Below are 18,714 nucleotides of genomic sequence, written 5' to 3'. Positions count from 1 at the left end.
TTTTAGTCCCTTGTATAATTACATAAAACTCTCTATCAATTTTGAAATAAACATAAATTATAAGGGTTAAAAAAATTTTTACAAAAGAAAATTTTTTCAGGCCTTGAAAAATACTAAAAACCCCCTATAAAATTTTGTTTTGCCTCTAAAATATAAAAAAAGATAAGNATATTTTACTAAAATGCATTTAATATTAACTTGTTCTATACTAATAACTAGACCTGGCAAAATGGGTAGGTGGATCGGGTACGGGGCAAACGGGTACAGGTAGAAGTATATGGGTCTAAAATATTGGACCTTTACCCTACCCTATACGGATACGGGTGAACACACGGGTACCTGTTTTTTCTCTCTCCAGATTTTAGATTTTCTTTCACCCCTAACAGTTTTCAATTATGACAGTTACACCCCCAAAATTCTTGCATTTTTAATTTTTTACATTTACACCCCCTAAATCAACCACTCTAAATTCAATTCAATTTAGAATATAAACAAATAGGAACCAAAATAAACAAATAACAAATAAACAAACAATAACATAAATACAAAACTACAAATACCAACCAAACTAAACAAATACATAATTACTAATACACAATTAAACATAAACAAACAAAATAAGTCAATAAACTATAAATACCAACTAAAATAAATAAATACATAATCCAATATTCAACAAAAAAATATTTTGGTAGCAAATGTTCATCCCACAGTGGCAGCAAATGCTTTAGCCCTATATAAGAACTCTAAGTTGCCTGTCAGGTGATAGAGTGAGAGGAACATATATGCGTTCCCACTGATTCCATGGCATGTCCCAACTCTCTTAAGTAGGCCACGGTTCCACACCACCTCCGTTGCATCCTCAGTTGCTTCCAGAAATTCTTTTATCTTCAAAAACCTGAAATTTTGACACGTTTTGCAAAATCTTTGAGAGAAACAATTACCAGAAAATGCAGTTCAACATAGGGTGAAAAAAGGAAACATAAATTTTAACTGAACAAGTTAATAAAGTTCAATTAATTAATGTGGACAGTCTGAAACAACTTCAAGAAAGTGAGATTTACATTAGAAATCTATGTAAACTAATGAATTACTTCAAGTTTATTTAGTCCAAAACTGAAGTTATTTCCAAAACTATTCAAGTTATTTTTAAATAAAATAGGCACCAGAATAATTGCATATCATGTCAAACACGCAATCCAAAACTCAACCATTCTGCTCAAATAACAAAACATTTTTGAGAATTTTGATAAACTTATACCTTTGCTGCCTTCACAAGTGTGAGACCAACATCAGGAGCACCATGACACCAGTGCACAAGAATATCCCTCTTTCTATCTTCTTCACTCACAGGGTAGTTCCCACTAAGAAAACGATTCTTAATCATGTATTTAAGTGTGGTCTTGACATCCTCAGCCTCATCTGGCTTCAATACGAAGTCCAATAAAACATGCATGATACCTGCCAAACCATGTGCAGCACCCCAATACTTTGTTCCATACCGTTCGTACATTAATGGAGTTCCTCCTCTTTTAGCCAACTCTCTTCCATCCTTAATAATCTCATCTATAAAGGCCCGCTAAACAAGAACTACCATATGATTAAAAATCAAAAACCATAAAAACCATGAAACTAGGATTGATCAGGGAAAATGGGAAACTTACAGTGGTTGTAGAAGGAATAGTCCCATCACCAATACGTTTGTTCAAGAACAAACAAGACCACAAATACCCAACTCTTCCATACAATAACTCATTAGGGACATTCCGAGACAGCTTAATCTGTTTCATGGTTCAACTTATCCTTAAGTTTAACATCAAGAACTAAAAACATAGTAAATAAACAAATCAACTTTAATGACACAATGCCATTAAAACTGGAGCAAACAAACGAAATTACCTCTCTGAATTGAGAAAAATAGTATTTGAGCAACTGCTCATTGCCAGCACATTTAGCTGCCACAGCACCAAGGGCACAAACACCAGCCCACCCACAAATAAAAGTCACATCCCTACCAATGAAAACATAAAAATGAGAAATGGTAACATCAAGGCTGAAATAATTTAGTATGAAAACACTCTGTAAAGCTTATTTGCACTAAATTTAAATTAATAAAAACAGAAATGTAAAGACTGAAGAAATAGAAAGAATACCGAGAAGCTGAAGAAGAGGAGTCACAAGCTTTTACAACCTCTAAGCAAAGGCCAAGATCATTCTTGTTTTTATCAACTTGATAGGCTTTGAAAAGCAAGAAAGCCGTACCGAGGGCACCGCTATACAGAGTAAAGTCAATAAATCAGCAAAACTTTCATCAATTGGCAAGGTTTTCTCCTCTGGTCATTTTCTATAATCATTAACAATAAATTGCAACCTCATACCAAATTGCAACCATTTTTTAATTTAAAAAATAAGACAAAATAATTACACAAAAGCTGAATAAAAAAAGCATTTATTGACCAATCAACACATTGTTAGGATCAGGCAATCTATTGAAGACTCTTTTATCTTCAAAGAAGATTTATATAAATGATGGAGTATAAAGCAATTCATTAAACAGCCAAAACATTAGATTTAACATTAAGAAAAACAAATCAGGGGAACCCTCACCGATCTGCAACTGCAATGGTGTGGAGGAGAGCCGTGAGTCTTGCGACGGAGAGAGACAGGAGATGACGAGCCGACTCCCAACGACGACAGAGAGAAGAGATGACAAGCTAACAAGGATGAATGACGGCGATCGGCGACGGTGGGTTTGGGAATGGGATCACGGTTCACGGATAAGAACACTGAAGTGATGACTGATGATGACAATGAACACTGAACAGAGTGATGAGATGAGAGATTGAGAGAATGAATCAGTGACGGTGATGAGAGATTCAGAGGCGAGAGAGAAGAGAAAGTTTGTTTTAGAGTTGGGTGGCGCTAGTGGGTTAGGGACTTAGGGTTTAGCTTTGAAAAAAAGGGGTACCCGCGGGTTTACCCGTGTAACCCATCAAAAAACGGGCCGAGCCGGATACGGGTGGAAATTAAACGGGTCCAACATATTAAACCCGTGCCCTATATTTTTTACCATGATACGGGCTGACCCGTGGGTCTGGACCCGTTTTGCCAGGTCTACTAATAACAATAAATTATGTTGAAAAGTGTTGATGCTTGATTTTGACACCAACTAATCGCATATGTGAAATGCTGAGCTGACTCAGAAGACACACGTGAATGGGGGGTATTGAATCGAATAAGAGATGTAGAGCAATGTTTAAAGTGGTTTGGATGCTTAAGCAAGCGAATCCTATATCCACTGGTATTGTATTAATTTATGAGATCAGGTTGCGTTTAGCGAGCTAGTTTACAAGTGATTACAAGAGAAAGAGAGAAAGTATATGCTATTCAGAGAGAAATTAGCTAATCCCACAAACGGGAGAGGAACTCTCTATTTATAGTGGGATGAGTTGAGGTAATGATTACTAAATCTGTGAGTGGGTCAGATTGCCATGCAAATCCTTTCTTCTGTCCCGTTGTTCACCTGCTCGAGTGATTTACTCGACTTGTGCAGGGATTGGACACGTGGACCTTTTACAGCCTTTCATTAATCTGGCGCACACCTACTGCACTGGTAAAGGTATGTTGCTTACGTCAGCACGCGACGTGGCTACATCTGGATGGTTGCAGGACTTACCTATGCTCTGACCGCTTACGTTGATAGGGCTCTGCGTCAGCCCTACCTTCTCAAGCATAACAGAAGTCCCTTAGTTTTTAAGGTTTGAGAATCGAACCTTGGAAACTACATATTATGCCCTGACTTGATGTGTTTGAAGAGATATTGGTCAACCTGACCTGGTTGCAAAGAGGTCAAGGAAACATTTACATGCAGACGACCTGAAATGGCCTTTACTCTAAGGGTTAGCGACCTATTCTTAGACCATATTCAGTGCCATGACGACGACTCTGATCTTCACCCGAGGTTCATGACCTGATTGCACTTAGCGGAATTTTTACCGAAGGCAAGGGATCATGTCGCTCCGCAATTGATATACGTCGAAGTCGAAGTGTCACGTCGCTTCGCGACTGACAAGCCGAAGAGTGTTTTACATAACGACCTCTTCAGATGTTATCCATTACACTTTTGTAGCTGATACATTTAATGAAATACCTTTTGCTTTGACATATGTGTCTTGTGCACAATAAGTGCCAGCCATGTGCATTAAATGCGAGCCATGCTAAAACGACATTCCCTATCAGAGCATTAAATGCGGACGTGGGCACATTTAATGTGGAGGAGGGAAAACGTGTCGTCACTTGAGTGTTTTAAAGAAAAAGAATGACGATTTGGTTTCTCGAAGCATGACGGTCACTCTTCTTCACTGATCTGTGACACGTGGTCACGATCAAGGTTGAAATGCATTTTCTGCCCAAATGTCGTTTGACTTTAGGAAACCAAAGCGCCACTTCCTTCACTATAAAACCCCAAGCTCACTTCAGGCAATGCCACAATACTCATTTTCTCAAAGAGAGTAAGAAACTTTCGTAAGCCTTGGTTCTTTGTCTTTCAGACCAATGCGCGCTTGATATTCAAAGCAAGAGGATTAATCTTCTCATTCCAGGGGGTAAGGATTGTCCATCTGCCACTTTTATTATTATTTCTTGTTTTCAATAGTTGCCTGGCGATGATAGTCTGCCGGTAGTTGATCGGAGATGAAATATTCTCCTTAGGTTCGAGTCATTTGATGGTGGTTCTAAAAGTATTCTATTAGGGTTTTTTAGGGTTTAAGGGAGGAAGATTTTATTTTTTCCTCCACATGATCGTACGAAACAGTGTACGAGGATTGAGTGATTCCCTGCATCTTGCTTTTTTCAGACCGCAGTAGAATGGACTCCCCAATGACCAGAACTAAGGAGGGGACCAGCTTGCCTATGCAGGATGCTCCTGTGGGTCCCCTCAAGAGATCCTGTCAATGATTACTACCGAGGAGATTTAGAAAGTAGTAGACCAATATGCTCTTAGCATGGAGGTCTTCCAAGATAGGATACACACAGCTCGAAGTCCACCACAAGGGATGGCTGCGATCTCCGAAACATATTCAAGAATGGAGGGCTGATCCCTTTCTATCCTTTTGTCAGGTCGGTCCTCGATCATTTCAGGATCGCATAATTACAGCTCACGCCGAATGCGTATATGATAGCTGTGGCTATGTACATTGCGTGCGACAAAAACGAATTGGGCGAGTTAACCATGCTAGAGCTCAGTTACTCATACATTCTAAAAAAAAGTAAGGATAAGGACTCCTGCTACCTTGCTAAGTGTCCTATGATCGAAGCAGGAATACACAGTTACCCGAGCAACGTAAGGACATACGAGACAAAGTTCTTTTTCTTTTGTTATGATGACATTCGCCACTTTCGGGAGCCGAGTAGGTTCTCTTTTCTTTTGAGTTTACGAACTTACTTTTGTTCATCGCTAACAAGCTCTTTGTTTCTTTGCATTTAACAAAACGACCAGGTTAATGCTCCTCGAGGATCCAGAAAAGATCACTACCTTTGGCTTTCTGCATGAAGAGAGTCGCGATGCAAGACTGCTCGTGACAACCGCAAATTTGTAAGCCTCTTGACCTTAGCCTGTCCTTATTCTTCATACAACAAACTATTTGACTAACGATGTTCGCATGTAGTGACCATGCCTCCCAAGGTGCCCAGATCGCCACGACCAAGGCAATTTTCCTTCCCCCGGATGGGTGTCGTTGAAACAGCTGGAACGACTCCTAGCGGTCCCTCCATTGGAGGGACACCGACAGGTGCTCCGGTCCAACCTGAGGGCGCTCCTTTGCCTTTGGCTGCTAGCCTGAAGTAGAAGACCATGGCTCAGAAGTCCAAGAAGCGGAAGCAACTTTGGGCCTAAGAGTCGGAGTTTGACATTAAAGGTCTGGGCATCCAGCCCAAGAGGTCGCAGCCTTACCAAGCGTTTTGCTCGAGAGAGCCACCCAAGGGCACGACCGACATCTTCATTGCCCCCGAGGGTCTGCAAACAAGGCAGTCCCGGGGAAGAGGTCGGGCAAGGAGCTTGGAGAGGAAACTCTACTTGCTGTAGGCTCGGACATGCCCGTGCTGGAGTCAATGGGTCAGCTACAAGATCATTTGCAGCTGGCAGTTTTTACTCTGCTGGAATACGGGCTCGCGGAGGCATTCGAGCAGTTTGTGGCTTCCAATCCGATGGACCTGATGTCCACGTCTTTCCAGCACTTGAGCCAGGTAAACAAGTTGCCCTCGGTGAGGACTTGTACTTGCTTTTAGTAGAAAGAAAACTAACTCCACATTCTCTTCGTTATGCAGGCCCTATTCTCCATGCTCTGTCCTTGTAGAAGGTTCAGCTGGGGGCTGTTGAGGGACTAGTCGAGCTGAGGGAAGAGAATGCGCGGCTCAAGTAGGAACTAGAGGTCGCACGAGTAGAGAGAGACTCGTCCATTGTTCAGGCAAACTAGCATTTGTCTGAAAGGAATGCTACTCTTTGCATGGTGAACTTTCAGAAGGCCGAGCTGGATAAGCGCAGCGAGGAAGTAAAGGAGCTCCAGAGGATTGTGGCCAGACTCACCAGAGAGGCTGGCGAGAAAGACCAAGAGCTGCAAACGACCTCCCAATAGGCCTTACGAACAGAGCAGGAAAGGGCTGAGCTATGAAAGACCACCAAAAAGCAGCGGTGGGCGCTTGAGGCCGAGCTCTAATTCTCTCAAGGTCGTGTTACTTCGCTAACTATGGAGATGCAATAGTAGGAGGCGAAGATCGAGAGGAGGGCTACAGAATGGACGATTCAGTCCATCTTTGCCCTTCGGCTGAAGAACCCTAAGATGGATCTATCCGACCTTCCTGATGAGTACCAAGATTCCCTCACTTCCATGGCACGGGCAGAAGATGAGGGAGCGGCTCGGGGTCCTAACCTAGAGGAGGAGCATCCAGAGTACGTCCCGAAGGAGCTCGCTCCCGAATAGGCGGTCGGGGACTAGCCTAGGGATGAGGATCAATGATCTGCTCTTGTAGTCTTTTCCTACTCACTCATGTACTTTCCCTTTTTTATCAATGAATAAATACATGGCTTTCTTAATGTTTTATGAGCACTTGCAATTTTCGTACCCTATATATGTTATACAAGAGATCGCATTCCAACTGTTTACAATAACATTGGTACAAGTCTATGCGAACAGAATTATACATGGAAAAATGATCACAAAATAACAAAATCGTACATCTGTTATTTACAAGGATTAAGAAAAGTAAAATCTTTACAAGGAAAAATAGAGTTTAGAATTACTAATAATATGGTCGGAGATGTTCAGCATTCCAAGCTCGCGGTACTTCGGAACCATTCAGCCTTTTGAGATGATAAGTCCCCGATCTTATCACTTTGGCGATGCGGTATGGGCCTTCCCAATTCGGTCTCAAAACGCCCGCACTTGGTTCTTTAGTACCAAGAAGGACTTCCTTCAAAACGAGGTCACCAACCTAGAAGTCTCTTCTTTTTACCTTAGAGTCAAAAAACCTTTTCGCGTGTTGCTGATAGGCTGCTATTCTTAGCTGAGCATTGCTGCGATGTTCTTTAACTAGATCCAGACTTACGCACATAAGCGTCTCGTTGTCCATCTCATTGAACAGGTCCCTCCGAAGTGAACCGGTCCCTACCTCCAGAAGGATCATTGCTTCGCAGCCATATGCTAGCAAAAAGGGGGTTTCTAAGGTAGAGGTTCTCAGAGTTGTCTTGTATGCCCACAGAACTTCAGGAAGGTCGTTGGCCCAATTTCCCTTGGCTGCACCAAGTTTGGCCTTCAGAGTGTGCTTGATGGTTTTGTTGACGGCTTCAACTTGACCATTTGCCTGTGGTCTTGCGATTGAGGCGAATTTCTAATGGATACCCAGCTCGTTGCAAAACTGCTTGAATTCCTTGTTATCGAACTGCTTCCCATTATCATATATGAGGGTATGAAGAATTTTATAGCGGCACATGATGTTCTTGAAGACAAAGTCCTTGAGCTTTCTGGTGGTGATTGCGGCTAATGGCTCTACTTCGACCCACTTGGTGAAGTAATCTACAGCGACCACTACATATTTGACTCCCTCTTTACCAACTGGCATGGGACCAATGAGATCGATTCCCCATATGGAGAATGACTAGGGGCTGGTCATGGTTATCAACTAGTGGGAAGGAGCTCGCGGTATGTTCATGAACCGTTGGCACTTGTCACACCTTTTGACAAAGTTGTAGGTGTCTTCTTGGATTAGGGGCCAGTAATACCCTTAATGAACAAACTTTGTTAGCGAGAGATCGTGCACCCGTGTGATTACCACAGATCCCTTCATGTATCTCTCTCATGATATAGTTTGCTTCTTCATTGGTTACACATCGGAGAAGAGAGGCGCTAAACCTCGCTTGTATAGCTGATCTCCTATGTGTATGTAATGAGCAGCTCTTGTTCGCAGGGTCCTTGCTTCGACCCTTTCATTAGGTAGGGTCCTGTCTCAGAGATACTGAAACATAGGGGTCATCCAGGAAACTGATTCTACCATACTCACAGCCTGTTCAGTCGAGCTAACATTGGGGATTTCTATGAACCGAACAGGAATACTTTTCAGTGCATCTAAGTCCAGCAATGAGGCTATCCTAGCCAAGGCATCTTTCATAGAGTTGTTATCTCTAGGAATCTATTTGATCATGAAGTGCTTGAATAGCTCGAGCGCGGCCTTAGCTTTCTTTAGAGAGCTAATCATATTTTCTTCCTTGGCTTGATACTCTTCCAAAATCTGGTTAACAACCAACATGGAGTCGCCATGGATGTTGATTGCAGTTGATCCCATTTCTCTGGCCAACCGCAACCCAGCAAGCAAAGCTTCATACTCAGCCTTATTATTAGTCGTTTTAAACCCAACCCGAAAGATATCATGAATACGGGTCTTTTTGGGACTTAAGAGGTCGATAGGTTCTGAATGGTTTCCTAGGTGACTTCGCTAGCTTGTTGCTCGGATTCCTTGATCGGATGATATGGAAATTTTGAGATGAAATCGGCAACAGCCTACCCTCTGATTTTTGCTTTTGGTCTGTATTTCTGATCAAACTAGCTTGGTTCCATGGCCCATTTGGGTAATTTACCTAACATCTTTGGCTTTTGGAGGACCTGTTTAAGCAGGTAATTGGTTATTACATGAATTGTATTGGCATAGAAGTAAGGTCGCAACTTCCTGGAAGCGATCAGCAAGGCATAAGCTAATCGCTCCATTTCCAGATACCGTATCTCAGCATCCAGCAAATGCTTGCTCGTGTATTGCACTAGCCATTGAACGTTGTTCTCTTCTCGAACTAATGCTACACTAATCGCGTACTGAGAGACGGACAGATACAGGAGGAGAATTTCTTCCGGGAGAGGCTTGGACAGAAGAGGTGGCTTTCCAAGGTGCTCTTTAATGCTCTGGAATGCATGTTCGCACTTGGGAGTCCACTCAAACTTCTTATTGGCCTTAAGTATGTTGAAGAATGCCAAGCAGCAATCTGTTGCCCTTAATATGAAGTGACTGAGTGCCACTACTCACCCATTGAGGCTCTGAACCTACTTCAGTTGGTTAGGCTCTTCATATCGAGAAGAGCTTGGATTTTCTCGGGTTTGATCTCTATTCCCCTTTGGTAACCATATACCCTAAAAATTTTCTTAAGGAAACTCCGAAAGAACATTTAAGGGGGTTGAGTTTCATTATGTACCTTCGAAGGATGTCAAACATCCCAGTGAGATATGCTATGTAATCAGCAACAACATGCGATTCGACCAGCATGTCATCAATATAAACCTCCATCGACTTTCCGATCTGCTCGAAAAACATCCGGTTAACTAGCCGTTGGTAAGTTGCCCCAACAATCTTTAGGCCAAAGGGCATAACTCTATAGCAATACAGCCCCAGATCTATAACAAAGGAGGTATGCTCTTCGTCCGGCGCTTACATCAGAATTTGATTGTATCCTGAGTATGCATCCATAAAACTTAGCAGCTCGTGCCTGGAGGTGGCATCCACGAGTTGATTGATCCTTGGTAAGGGAAAACTTTCTTTTGGGCATGCTTTGTTGAGGTTAGTGAAGTCAACGCAAGTCCGCCACTTGCCATTGGGCTTTTTTACTAGAACCGGGTTGGCAACCCAGCTCGGATAAAGTGCTTCCCGGATGGATTAATTCCAAAGGAGATTATCTACCTCGATTTTCAAGGCAGCATATCGCTTCAGATCCATCGCTTTTCTCTTCTGGCAGACCAGTCTAGCCTCACTGTCGATGTTCAGGGCATGGCAAATGACATTCGGGCTAATCCCGACCATGTCGACATGCATCCATGCGAACACATTGATATTCTCTTTGAGGAAGTTGGTCAAGTTGCTGGCGAGTTGGGGGTTAAGATTGCTTCCAATCCTCAACACTTAACTCGACTCATTCTGGTCGACTGACACTTCAGATAAATCCTCAACTGGCCCACTAGAAGGGCATTCTTGGATACGAGGATCCATATTATCCTCGGTTAGGCCAGGTTGTGGTTCAATCCGGCTGATCGCCATCGCCTGTTGGGGAATGCCATACAGGATGCCTTTCCCTTTGCATGCCATCTACACTGCCCTTACATAGTAGTCGCGAGATGTATGCTGAGATCCGCTCACTTCTTCTATCCCCATCGGGGTGAGAAACTTCATCTTGAGATGGTAGATCGAAGTGACTGCTTTAAAGTTCCTTAGTAGAGGTCGCCCTAGGATGCCATTGAAAGCGGACGGGCAGTCCACTACTAAGAATTTAGTGATCTTGATCACTTCATCAGAGTCACCCAGTGTGACTGGAAGCAAGATCGTTCCTTGGGGATCAAGTGATCCCCTGTAAAGCCATATAAGGGGATATAGGCAGGCTCCAGGTTGGCCTCATCCAATTTCATTCTTTCAAAAGCTGGCTAGAATAGGATGTTCATAGCGCTTTTGTTGTCCACCAATATTCTGTGGACATCGAAGTGCCCTATTTGGGGCGTGATGACGAGAGCATCATCATAGGGATGATGCAATTGGACTACATCTTTTTCGAGAAGGTGATTTCCTCCTCTCTGCGAACCTTTGGTGGTCACTACGTCATGTTCATCACGCTGATGGGGTCGTGATGGGCTATGCAAGCATATCTTTCCTGGGCACCTCAGGAATTCCTTGCGAGATGCGGTCCTCCAAAGATTATTCCTACGTTACAGATACCCTTGCGATCACAACGTTTCTTACCCAGTTCCTCTTGATTTTTCTCCCTCACTGGAGCAGCATCATCAACATACTCTTTGAAATGCCCCTGCTTGATAAAGTCTTCGTTGCCTATTTGAGAGCTCAACACTCATCGGTGTGATGCACATTGTGTCGATGATAGCAACAGTATTTTTTACTGTTTCTGGCTAAAGGGGGACCTTTCATGGGCTCAAGCTCTCCAAGCAGGCCGACCTCTTCCAACTTGATGAGAATGGCTGAGACAGATGCATTCAAAATGGTATATTGACTCTTGTAGCGATCACGACGAGGAACTAGAGCATAAGATTTCTTAGGCTCAAACTGTGGTTTCTTTCCTTTCCGCTAATCGTCAGTAGCCCATCTGTGATCAGTCCTCCTATTTTTCCCTAGACCAGGTGCATTGCCTGAAATGTCGAGGTCATGGCGGTGGAGCGCCACCACAGAGTTCTTAATATGGAGGTATTTCTCTGCAAGGCTATAGAAGCAGGTGAGGGAAACATCGTCCTCTAACTGCAGCTCTTTCCACAGATCTGTCTGTGGGTGAACTCACATGATGATGAGAGTCTGCACAGACTCTTTAGGAGTATGAGCTACTTTATGGAGCTCCCTATGGAATCTATCGATGTAAGATTGAAGGGATTTATCCCTTTCTTGCCTTATGTTGCTGAGATAGCTCAAAGGCATTAAGAGCTTCCTGTTCGCTTGGAAGTGTCTCAGGAATGTCGAGCTCATCTGATTCCACGAGCTGATCGATCCCGCCAGGAGCGACCTGAACCATTGTTTGGCATGTGAAGTTAGAGTTACTGCCAAGCAACGACATTTTGCCAAGTCAGAAACTTGGTGAAGCTCCATCAAGTTGTTGAATTCATACAAATGATCCTACGGATCAGAATTCACATCGAACGCCCACATATCAGGCATTTTGAATCTCGATGGGAGAGGGGCGACTAGTACCGCTGGGTAAAAGGGAGACACCTCTACTAGCTACCCTTGCTCATTTTGCTGAGCCTTTAACTGATCCAGAGCTACCTGTGGATCACTTTCTACAATGTGGGTTCGACCCTCACGGCTACGGTTGAGGAATGACCTTAGGTTAGATTCCTTCTCGCCTCTTCTAGCTATTCCGGCCAATCTTGACACACACTGGCTAGAGCCGTGTGATGGCACTGCATGGTTTGGAGAACCTTCACGACCTCCACCATGGTACAAACTGACCCGTGGAGTGTGGGAACTTCCTACATGACAATTGAAGTCGTCATTTTGGCGGTAATGGGAATCTCCCTGCCTTGCACTTTTGTGGGAGTGCTCGCGTAACATGGCGTTAGACGGCTTAGGCCGCAACATGTCACCGAGCCTTAACGCCGCAAGTATTCTACCCGGGGCGCGATCGGTGTTTGCAAGCCCCTTAGAGCCTATAGGCCCGCTGTTTGCCACTTGCTTACCCTTTCTTTGGTGCACTACAGTGTGTTATTGCCCTTTTCCGCACTTTCATGTGACCTGCAGGCATTTTTGGCGGCTGCATCGCCTCATTTGATTCGGGTGGCACGACCCGATCCAACAGATCCAACCTTCAGCTGACCGTTTGGAAAGTATGTCAAACATCTCTAGGTAGCTCATGACGGCTGGGTTAAGCCATGAGCTTGAAGGGATATCCCCCACAATATTTTGCGGGACTGGGGCACCTCGGGAGAAGTGTCCTCTTGTACCTGGGGGATTTCTTCATTGCCATGATTGGTTCGCTCAGATTCAAATCAGCGAGCGATTTGTTGTTGTGGGACCAATTAGTTAAAGATTCTCCTAATGAAGAACAAGCACTAAATCAGGCCCTCCTTCTAGTGCCAAACTGTTGATGCTTGATTTTGACACCAACTAATCGCATGTGTGAAATGCTGAGCTGACTCAGAAGACACAGGTGAATGGGGGGTATTGAACCGAATAAGAGATGTAGAGCAATGTTTAAAGTGGTTCGGATGCTTAAGCAAGCAAATCCTACGTCCACTGGTAGTGTATTAATTTATGAGATTAGGTCACATTTAGCGAGCTGGTTTACAAGTGATTACAAGAGAGAGAGAGAGAGAGAGAGAGAGAGAGAGAGAGAGAGAGAAAGTATATGCTATTCCAGAGAGAAATTAGCTAATCCCACAAACGGGAGAGGAACTCTTTATTTATAGTGGGATGAGTTGAGGTAATGATTACTAAATCTGTGAGCGGGTCAGATTTCTGTGCAAATCCTTCCTTCTGTCCCGTTGTTCACCTGCTCGAGTGATTTACTCGACTTGTGCATGGATTGGACACGTGGACCTTCTCCAACCTTTCATTAATCTGGCGCACACCTACTGCACTAGCAAGGGCATGCTGCTTACATCAACACGCGACGTGACTGCGTCTGGATGGCTACAAGACTTACCTATGCTTTGACTGCTTACGCTGACAGGGCTCTGCGTCAGCCCTACCTTCTCAGGCATAACAAAGAGTTTTAATCTTCTCTTGATATGAACTTCATTGATTAATCTCCCACCACCATTCTTGCTGACAATTAACACTTTCATTCATACAAATCCCAACTTGTAGGCTTTATCAGAGGCAATGGAATATCAAAGCTACTCACAACGTTCATAAGGGTAAGTGAACTAAACCCGGTCCAAAGAATATTACTTTAGCTGTTTCATATATTTATATCAAGTATAAGTTTTCTCCTTTTTCTGTTTTTTTACTAACATTTACATGATATATATATATATATATATATATGTATTAATTTATGATACCACTAACATAATAATCAAAGACTTGCGTATTGCAAATCTACAATAGCATGTATATAGAATTGCATATGGAAGCAAAGTTAATTTTATATTGGAAGCTTTAAAGAAATTAATATGTTGGAACTTAGAAGTTTATTAATAACAAGCATAAGACTAAAATAATAAGTTATTATTCTAGTCTTATGCTAATAAGAGTAATACTACACCAACAACCCTTTTTCAATAACTTTCTTTCACAATCCTGACATGACAGTTCTCAATTGGTCAGCTTATAATTAATTAGTGGGATTCATGTGGGACCTATGTGAGATCCATTATAAATTAATTCATTACGAGCTATCACATCAAGATTGTGAGAGAAAGTTTGTGAGAAAAAGTGTAGTATTATTTGCTAATAATGGACATTGTGGAAAAGATTGATTGCGCGGCTGCACAGGAGCCCACAAAATGATTTAGCTTTTTGACCAATGTACATGCTACTCCTAAATTGAAGTATCCCGCTGAATTATACACGCGTCAACATAAGAAGCCCTTTACTTTACCCCCTACTCTAACTCTACATGTCACGACGAAGATTCCTCTCCCCTTCCTACATGTGGTCCTTGCCACCAATAAAAAAAGAGTGATACTACGCCAATAACTTTTTCTCACAACTTTGATGTGACAGTTCACAATTGGTTAGCTTGTATTAAATTAGTGGGACCTATGCAGGATCCATGTCAGATTCGTTGTAAACTGATCAATTGCGAGCTGTCACGTCAGAGTTGTGAGAGAGGATTATTGGTGTAATATTATTAAAAAAAAAAAGTCTTTTGTCTTTCTGAGGTGTGTAGTTCCATGAGTCAACCGACCCCACGTGTTCCAAAGTCAAGAAAGAAACCAATCAGAGATTATATTCGTTTTTTTTCTTTGAAATTTAATCCTTGTCGGCCGAGTTTAGTTGATTGGACATGTGTCAACCAATCATAACATATAAAAAAATGTCCGCTCGACCCACAGTCACCCTACTGAAACGTAGGCTAGTCTGATTAGTATATTTCCCTTAACTTTCTCCATTGATGCTTTTACCCTCCCTTTTTAATATCCGCCCTTCCAACACGTTTATCAACTTACTCTCACCTAGAGCCGGCAGTGGGTCGTGCCATATCGTATTGTGTAAGGCTCGTCGTTCCATGGGCCGTTTGGTGCCAAGGCCCACAAAAATTTGTGTCCTGCCATGCCATGTCGACCCATCAAATTTGAAGGCCCATGACACGACCCACTTTATATCATGCCATAACATGGGCTGACCCGTGTGCTTTGTAAAAATATTTAATTTTAATATTTATAAATTATGGTAATTTTGATTTATTATTAATAATTATTATAAAAATATTTTAGATGTTATATTTAGTGACATTTTGCATTTATATTAATTAAAAATATATATAATCACTATGAAATATAATAAAATAATAAGACATTGAAATATTGATTGAATTTCAACACTTCTTATTACTTATAAGTTATAATTATAAATTATAAATACAAACTTAGAAATTAGAATTAAGAATTATTATACACCTTCATTTTCATTAATTTTTAAATTCATAAAATCTTCAAATATATCTTAGCTATAAACATAGACTAGTATTTTATTTTATTTTTTATTTTTTTGGTGTTGTATTGTGCCGGCCCATGTGCCTTTTTTAGGGCCCACAACATGACCTACAAAATCGTGGATCGTGTCGTGTCGTGCTTTTTTCATGTTGTGCCATTGGTCGACAGGGCCCACCACCGGCTCTACTCTCACGTCTATTTTAATCTCTCAGTCTTGTTAACTAATCACAGTTAATCACCATTATTACATCTTTGATCCAACGGTTAGCATTACAAAATAGTGCGGTTAGCTGTTTCATTACAAGACGTTGAAATTATATGAAAAAGTTGAGATAGATTCAGCTTTTTTACCTATGTATATGTTTCTCCTAATAAGGGTCATCATTTTCATTTTCACAGCTACAAGCACCTCTCTAATAACTCATAATTTTCTCAACTTCTTTTATCATTCAAATAGTTACCATTTCTGATCATGGCTGAAGCAATTGTTTCCGCTGTCTTGGAGCAACTGATTTCAATCACTCATCAAGGGATACAACAGGAGGTAAAGCTAGTTGTTGGTGTCGACAAAGAAGTCAAAAAGCTAAAGAGCAATCTTGAAGTTATTGAAGTTGTGCTTGATGATGCAGAGGAAAGGCAAGTGAAGGAGAAAACTGTAAGTCTTTGGTTAGATCGGCTCAAACACGCATCCTACGACATTGAAGATGTGTTGGATGAGTGGAACTACGCCATGTTGAAACATAAAATTAAGGGACCTAAAGATGTTGTTGTTCCGAAGAAGAAGGTGTGTTTCTCCTTTCCCACCTCTTGCTTTTCATTCAAGCAAGTTAGTTTACGTCATACATTGCAATGAAGATAAAAGATGTTACTGAAAATCTAGACGACATTGTGAAACAAAAAGATAAGTATGCTTTTAACACAATCAAAAGTTTTGAAAAGTTTGAACGAGTACAAAGTACCTCATTTGTTGATGTGTCTAAGATATGTGGTCGAGTTGACAACAAGAGTATTTTAGTACGTAAGTTGTGTGAGAATAATGAACAACACCTTCCTATCATCTCTATTGTGGGGATGGGAGGGATTAGTAAAACCACTCTTGCTCAATTTGCATTTAAAGATAATGAGGTCATAAACAATTTTGAGAAAAATATATAGGTATGTGTATCCGAGCCTTTTGATGAGTACAAGATTGCTAGAGCAATCATTGAGGCTCTAGAAGGTTCTGCTTTGAACTTAGTTGAATTCCAATTGCTTCTTCAACGTATTAATGTGTCTATTGTGGGAAAGAAATTTCTTTTGGTCTTAGATGATGTGTGGAACGAAGGTTACAAAAAATGGGAACCGTTGTATCATTGCGTGAAGAATGGTCTCTATGGAAGTAAAATTTTGATTACCACACATAAGGAGTCGGTTACACGTGTGATGGGATCAATTGATATTATCAATGTTAATAGTTGCCTGATGAAGAATGTTGGTTGTTGTTTGAGCAATTAGCATTTTTTGGTATGCATCAACAGGAGCGTAAAAAATTTGAAGAGATTGGTAGGCGAATTTTAAGGAAGTGCAAAGGTTTGCCTCTGGCTGTAAAGACTATTGGGAGTCTCTTGCACTTTAAGAAACATAGGGAAAAATGGCAAAGTATCTTAGATAGAATTACAGAAACTTGAAGAATCTGAAGAAGATATTTTTCAGCCATTATTATTCAGTTATAATGATTTGCCTTCTATGATTAAACGATGTTTCGTATATTGTGCCGTCTGTCATAAGGATTATAGAATAAGGAAAGATTATTTGATTAAATTATGGATGACTCAAGGATATCTTAAAGAAGAAGAAAAGAAGGTGATAGAGTTAGTTGGTGAAGAGTATTTTGATTATTTAGGATCACAATCATTCTTCCAAGAGTTTAAAAAAGACAATGAAAATATTATCTTTGAATGTAAGATGCACGATTTAGTGCATGACTTTGCCCAATTCTTGAGTAAGAATGAATGTATCTCGATAGAAGTTGATGGTCTTAAGGATTTAGTCATAAACTCTTCTTATCACAAACAAGTTTGTCATTTGATGGTGACAATTCATAAACAAGATTCAGTTCTTGACTCCATTTTTAGTCTCAAACGGATGCGTAGTTTCTTATATAATTTTAAAGATTGGTAGGTTTCTTTGGCTCCTACTATCTTACCAAAATTATTTGGTGAATTGACATCTTTAAAGGCATTAACCATAGGTGGAGTGCCATGGTGGTATGAAAATGTGATTAAAGACATTCCTGAAGAGATTGGAAAATTGATATATTTGAGATATCTTAATTTGCGTGGTCTAAAAATAAGAAAACTTCTTGAAGAATTATGTGGATTATATAGTTTGCAAACTTTAGACATTAGTTTTTGTCAAAAACTGGAAGAATTCCGTCAAGGGATATGAAAATGAATAAATCTACCGCGTCTATAGAATAATAGGACCATGTCATTAACATACATGCCAATAGGAATTCAAAGATTGACTAATCTCTTAACCTTAAGGGAATTTGTGTTAAGTGGTGGTGATGGTAATTATAATAAAACATGCAGCCTTGAAGGTTTGAAATACCTTAACCTCTTTGGAGAGTTATCTATAAAAAGGTTGGGAAATATATCCGAGAACGAGGCTAAAAGATTAGAAATTAAGAATCAGAAAAATCTTATTGATTTGTCTTTAGTTTATACAAAAGTAGAAAGGACGAATGAGATTGATGAAGCAGAAGAAGATGAAGGAGAGAGGACGACTACGGATAATGAAGCACTTCTTGAAATCTTACAATCACCTTTAAATTTGGAGAAATAAGAGATACAAAATTACAGAGGCCACACTATTTTGCCCAATGGAAGATATCCTTAACCAAGCTCTGGAGATTAGTACTCTCTAAATGCATGAACTTGAAGCATTTGCTTGCCTTAGGAAAATTGTCATCTCTTGAATCTTTGGATATTATGTCTATGAGGAGTTTTAAAAGAGTGAGCAATGAATTTTTGGGAATAGAAAGTGATCTCACATCTTCATCATTAATTTTCCTCCCCAAATTGAAAACTCTCACTTTTGAGTTTATGGATGA

The 18,714-nt window shown here is 41.0% G+C and overlaps 1 protein-coding gene across 1 annotated transcript; it reads right to left on the bottom strand.

Annotated features, from left to right (window-relative positions):
- Nucleotides 1-702: 702 nt before the first annotated feature.
- On the bottom strand, nt 703-2,293 carry LOC116130978 (lanC-like protein GCL2; the record flags this gene model as incomplete). The annotated part of the gene is made up of 6 exons (XM_031416644.1): nt 703-888; nt 1,065-1,073; nt 1,262-1,579; nt 1,665-1,781; nt 1,900-2,011; nt 2,154-2,293. Coding segments are annotated over 6 exons (882 nt in total), but the record flags the coding sequence as incomplete, so codon positions are not given.
- Between the last annotated feature and the right edge of the window lie 16,421 nt (nt 2,294-18,714).

The sequence above is a fragment of the Pistacia vera genome, unplaced genomic scaffold (assembly GCF_008641045.1).
Source record: "Pistacia vera cultivar Batoury unplaced genomic scaffold, PisVer_v2 Contig227, whole genome shotgun sequence".
Lineage (NCBI taxonomy): Eukaryota > Viridiplantae > Streptophyta > Magnoliopsida > Sapindales > Anacardiaceae > Pistacia > Pistacia vera.
Note: the sequence above shows the minus strand (reverse complement) of the source record. Positions and strands in the feature narration are given on the sequence as shown.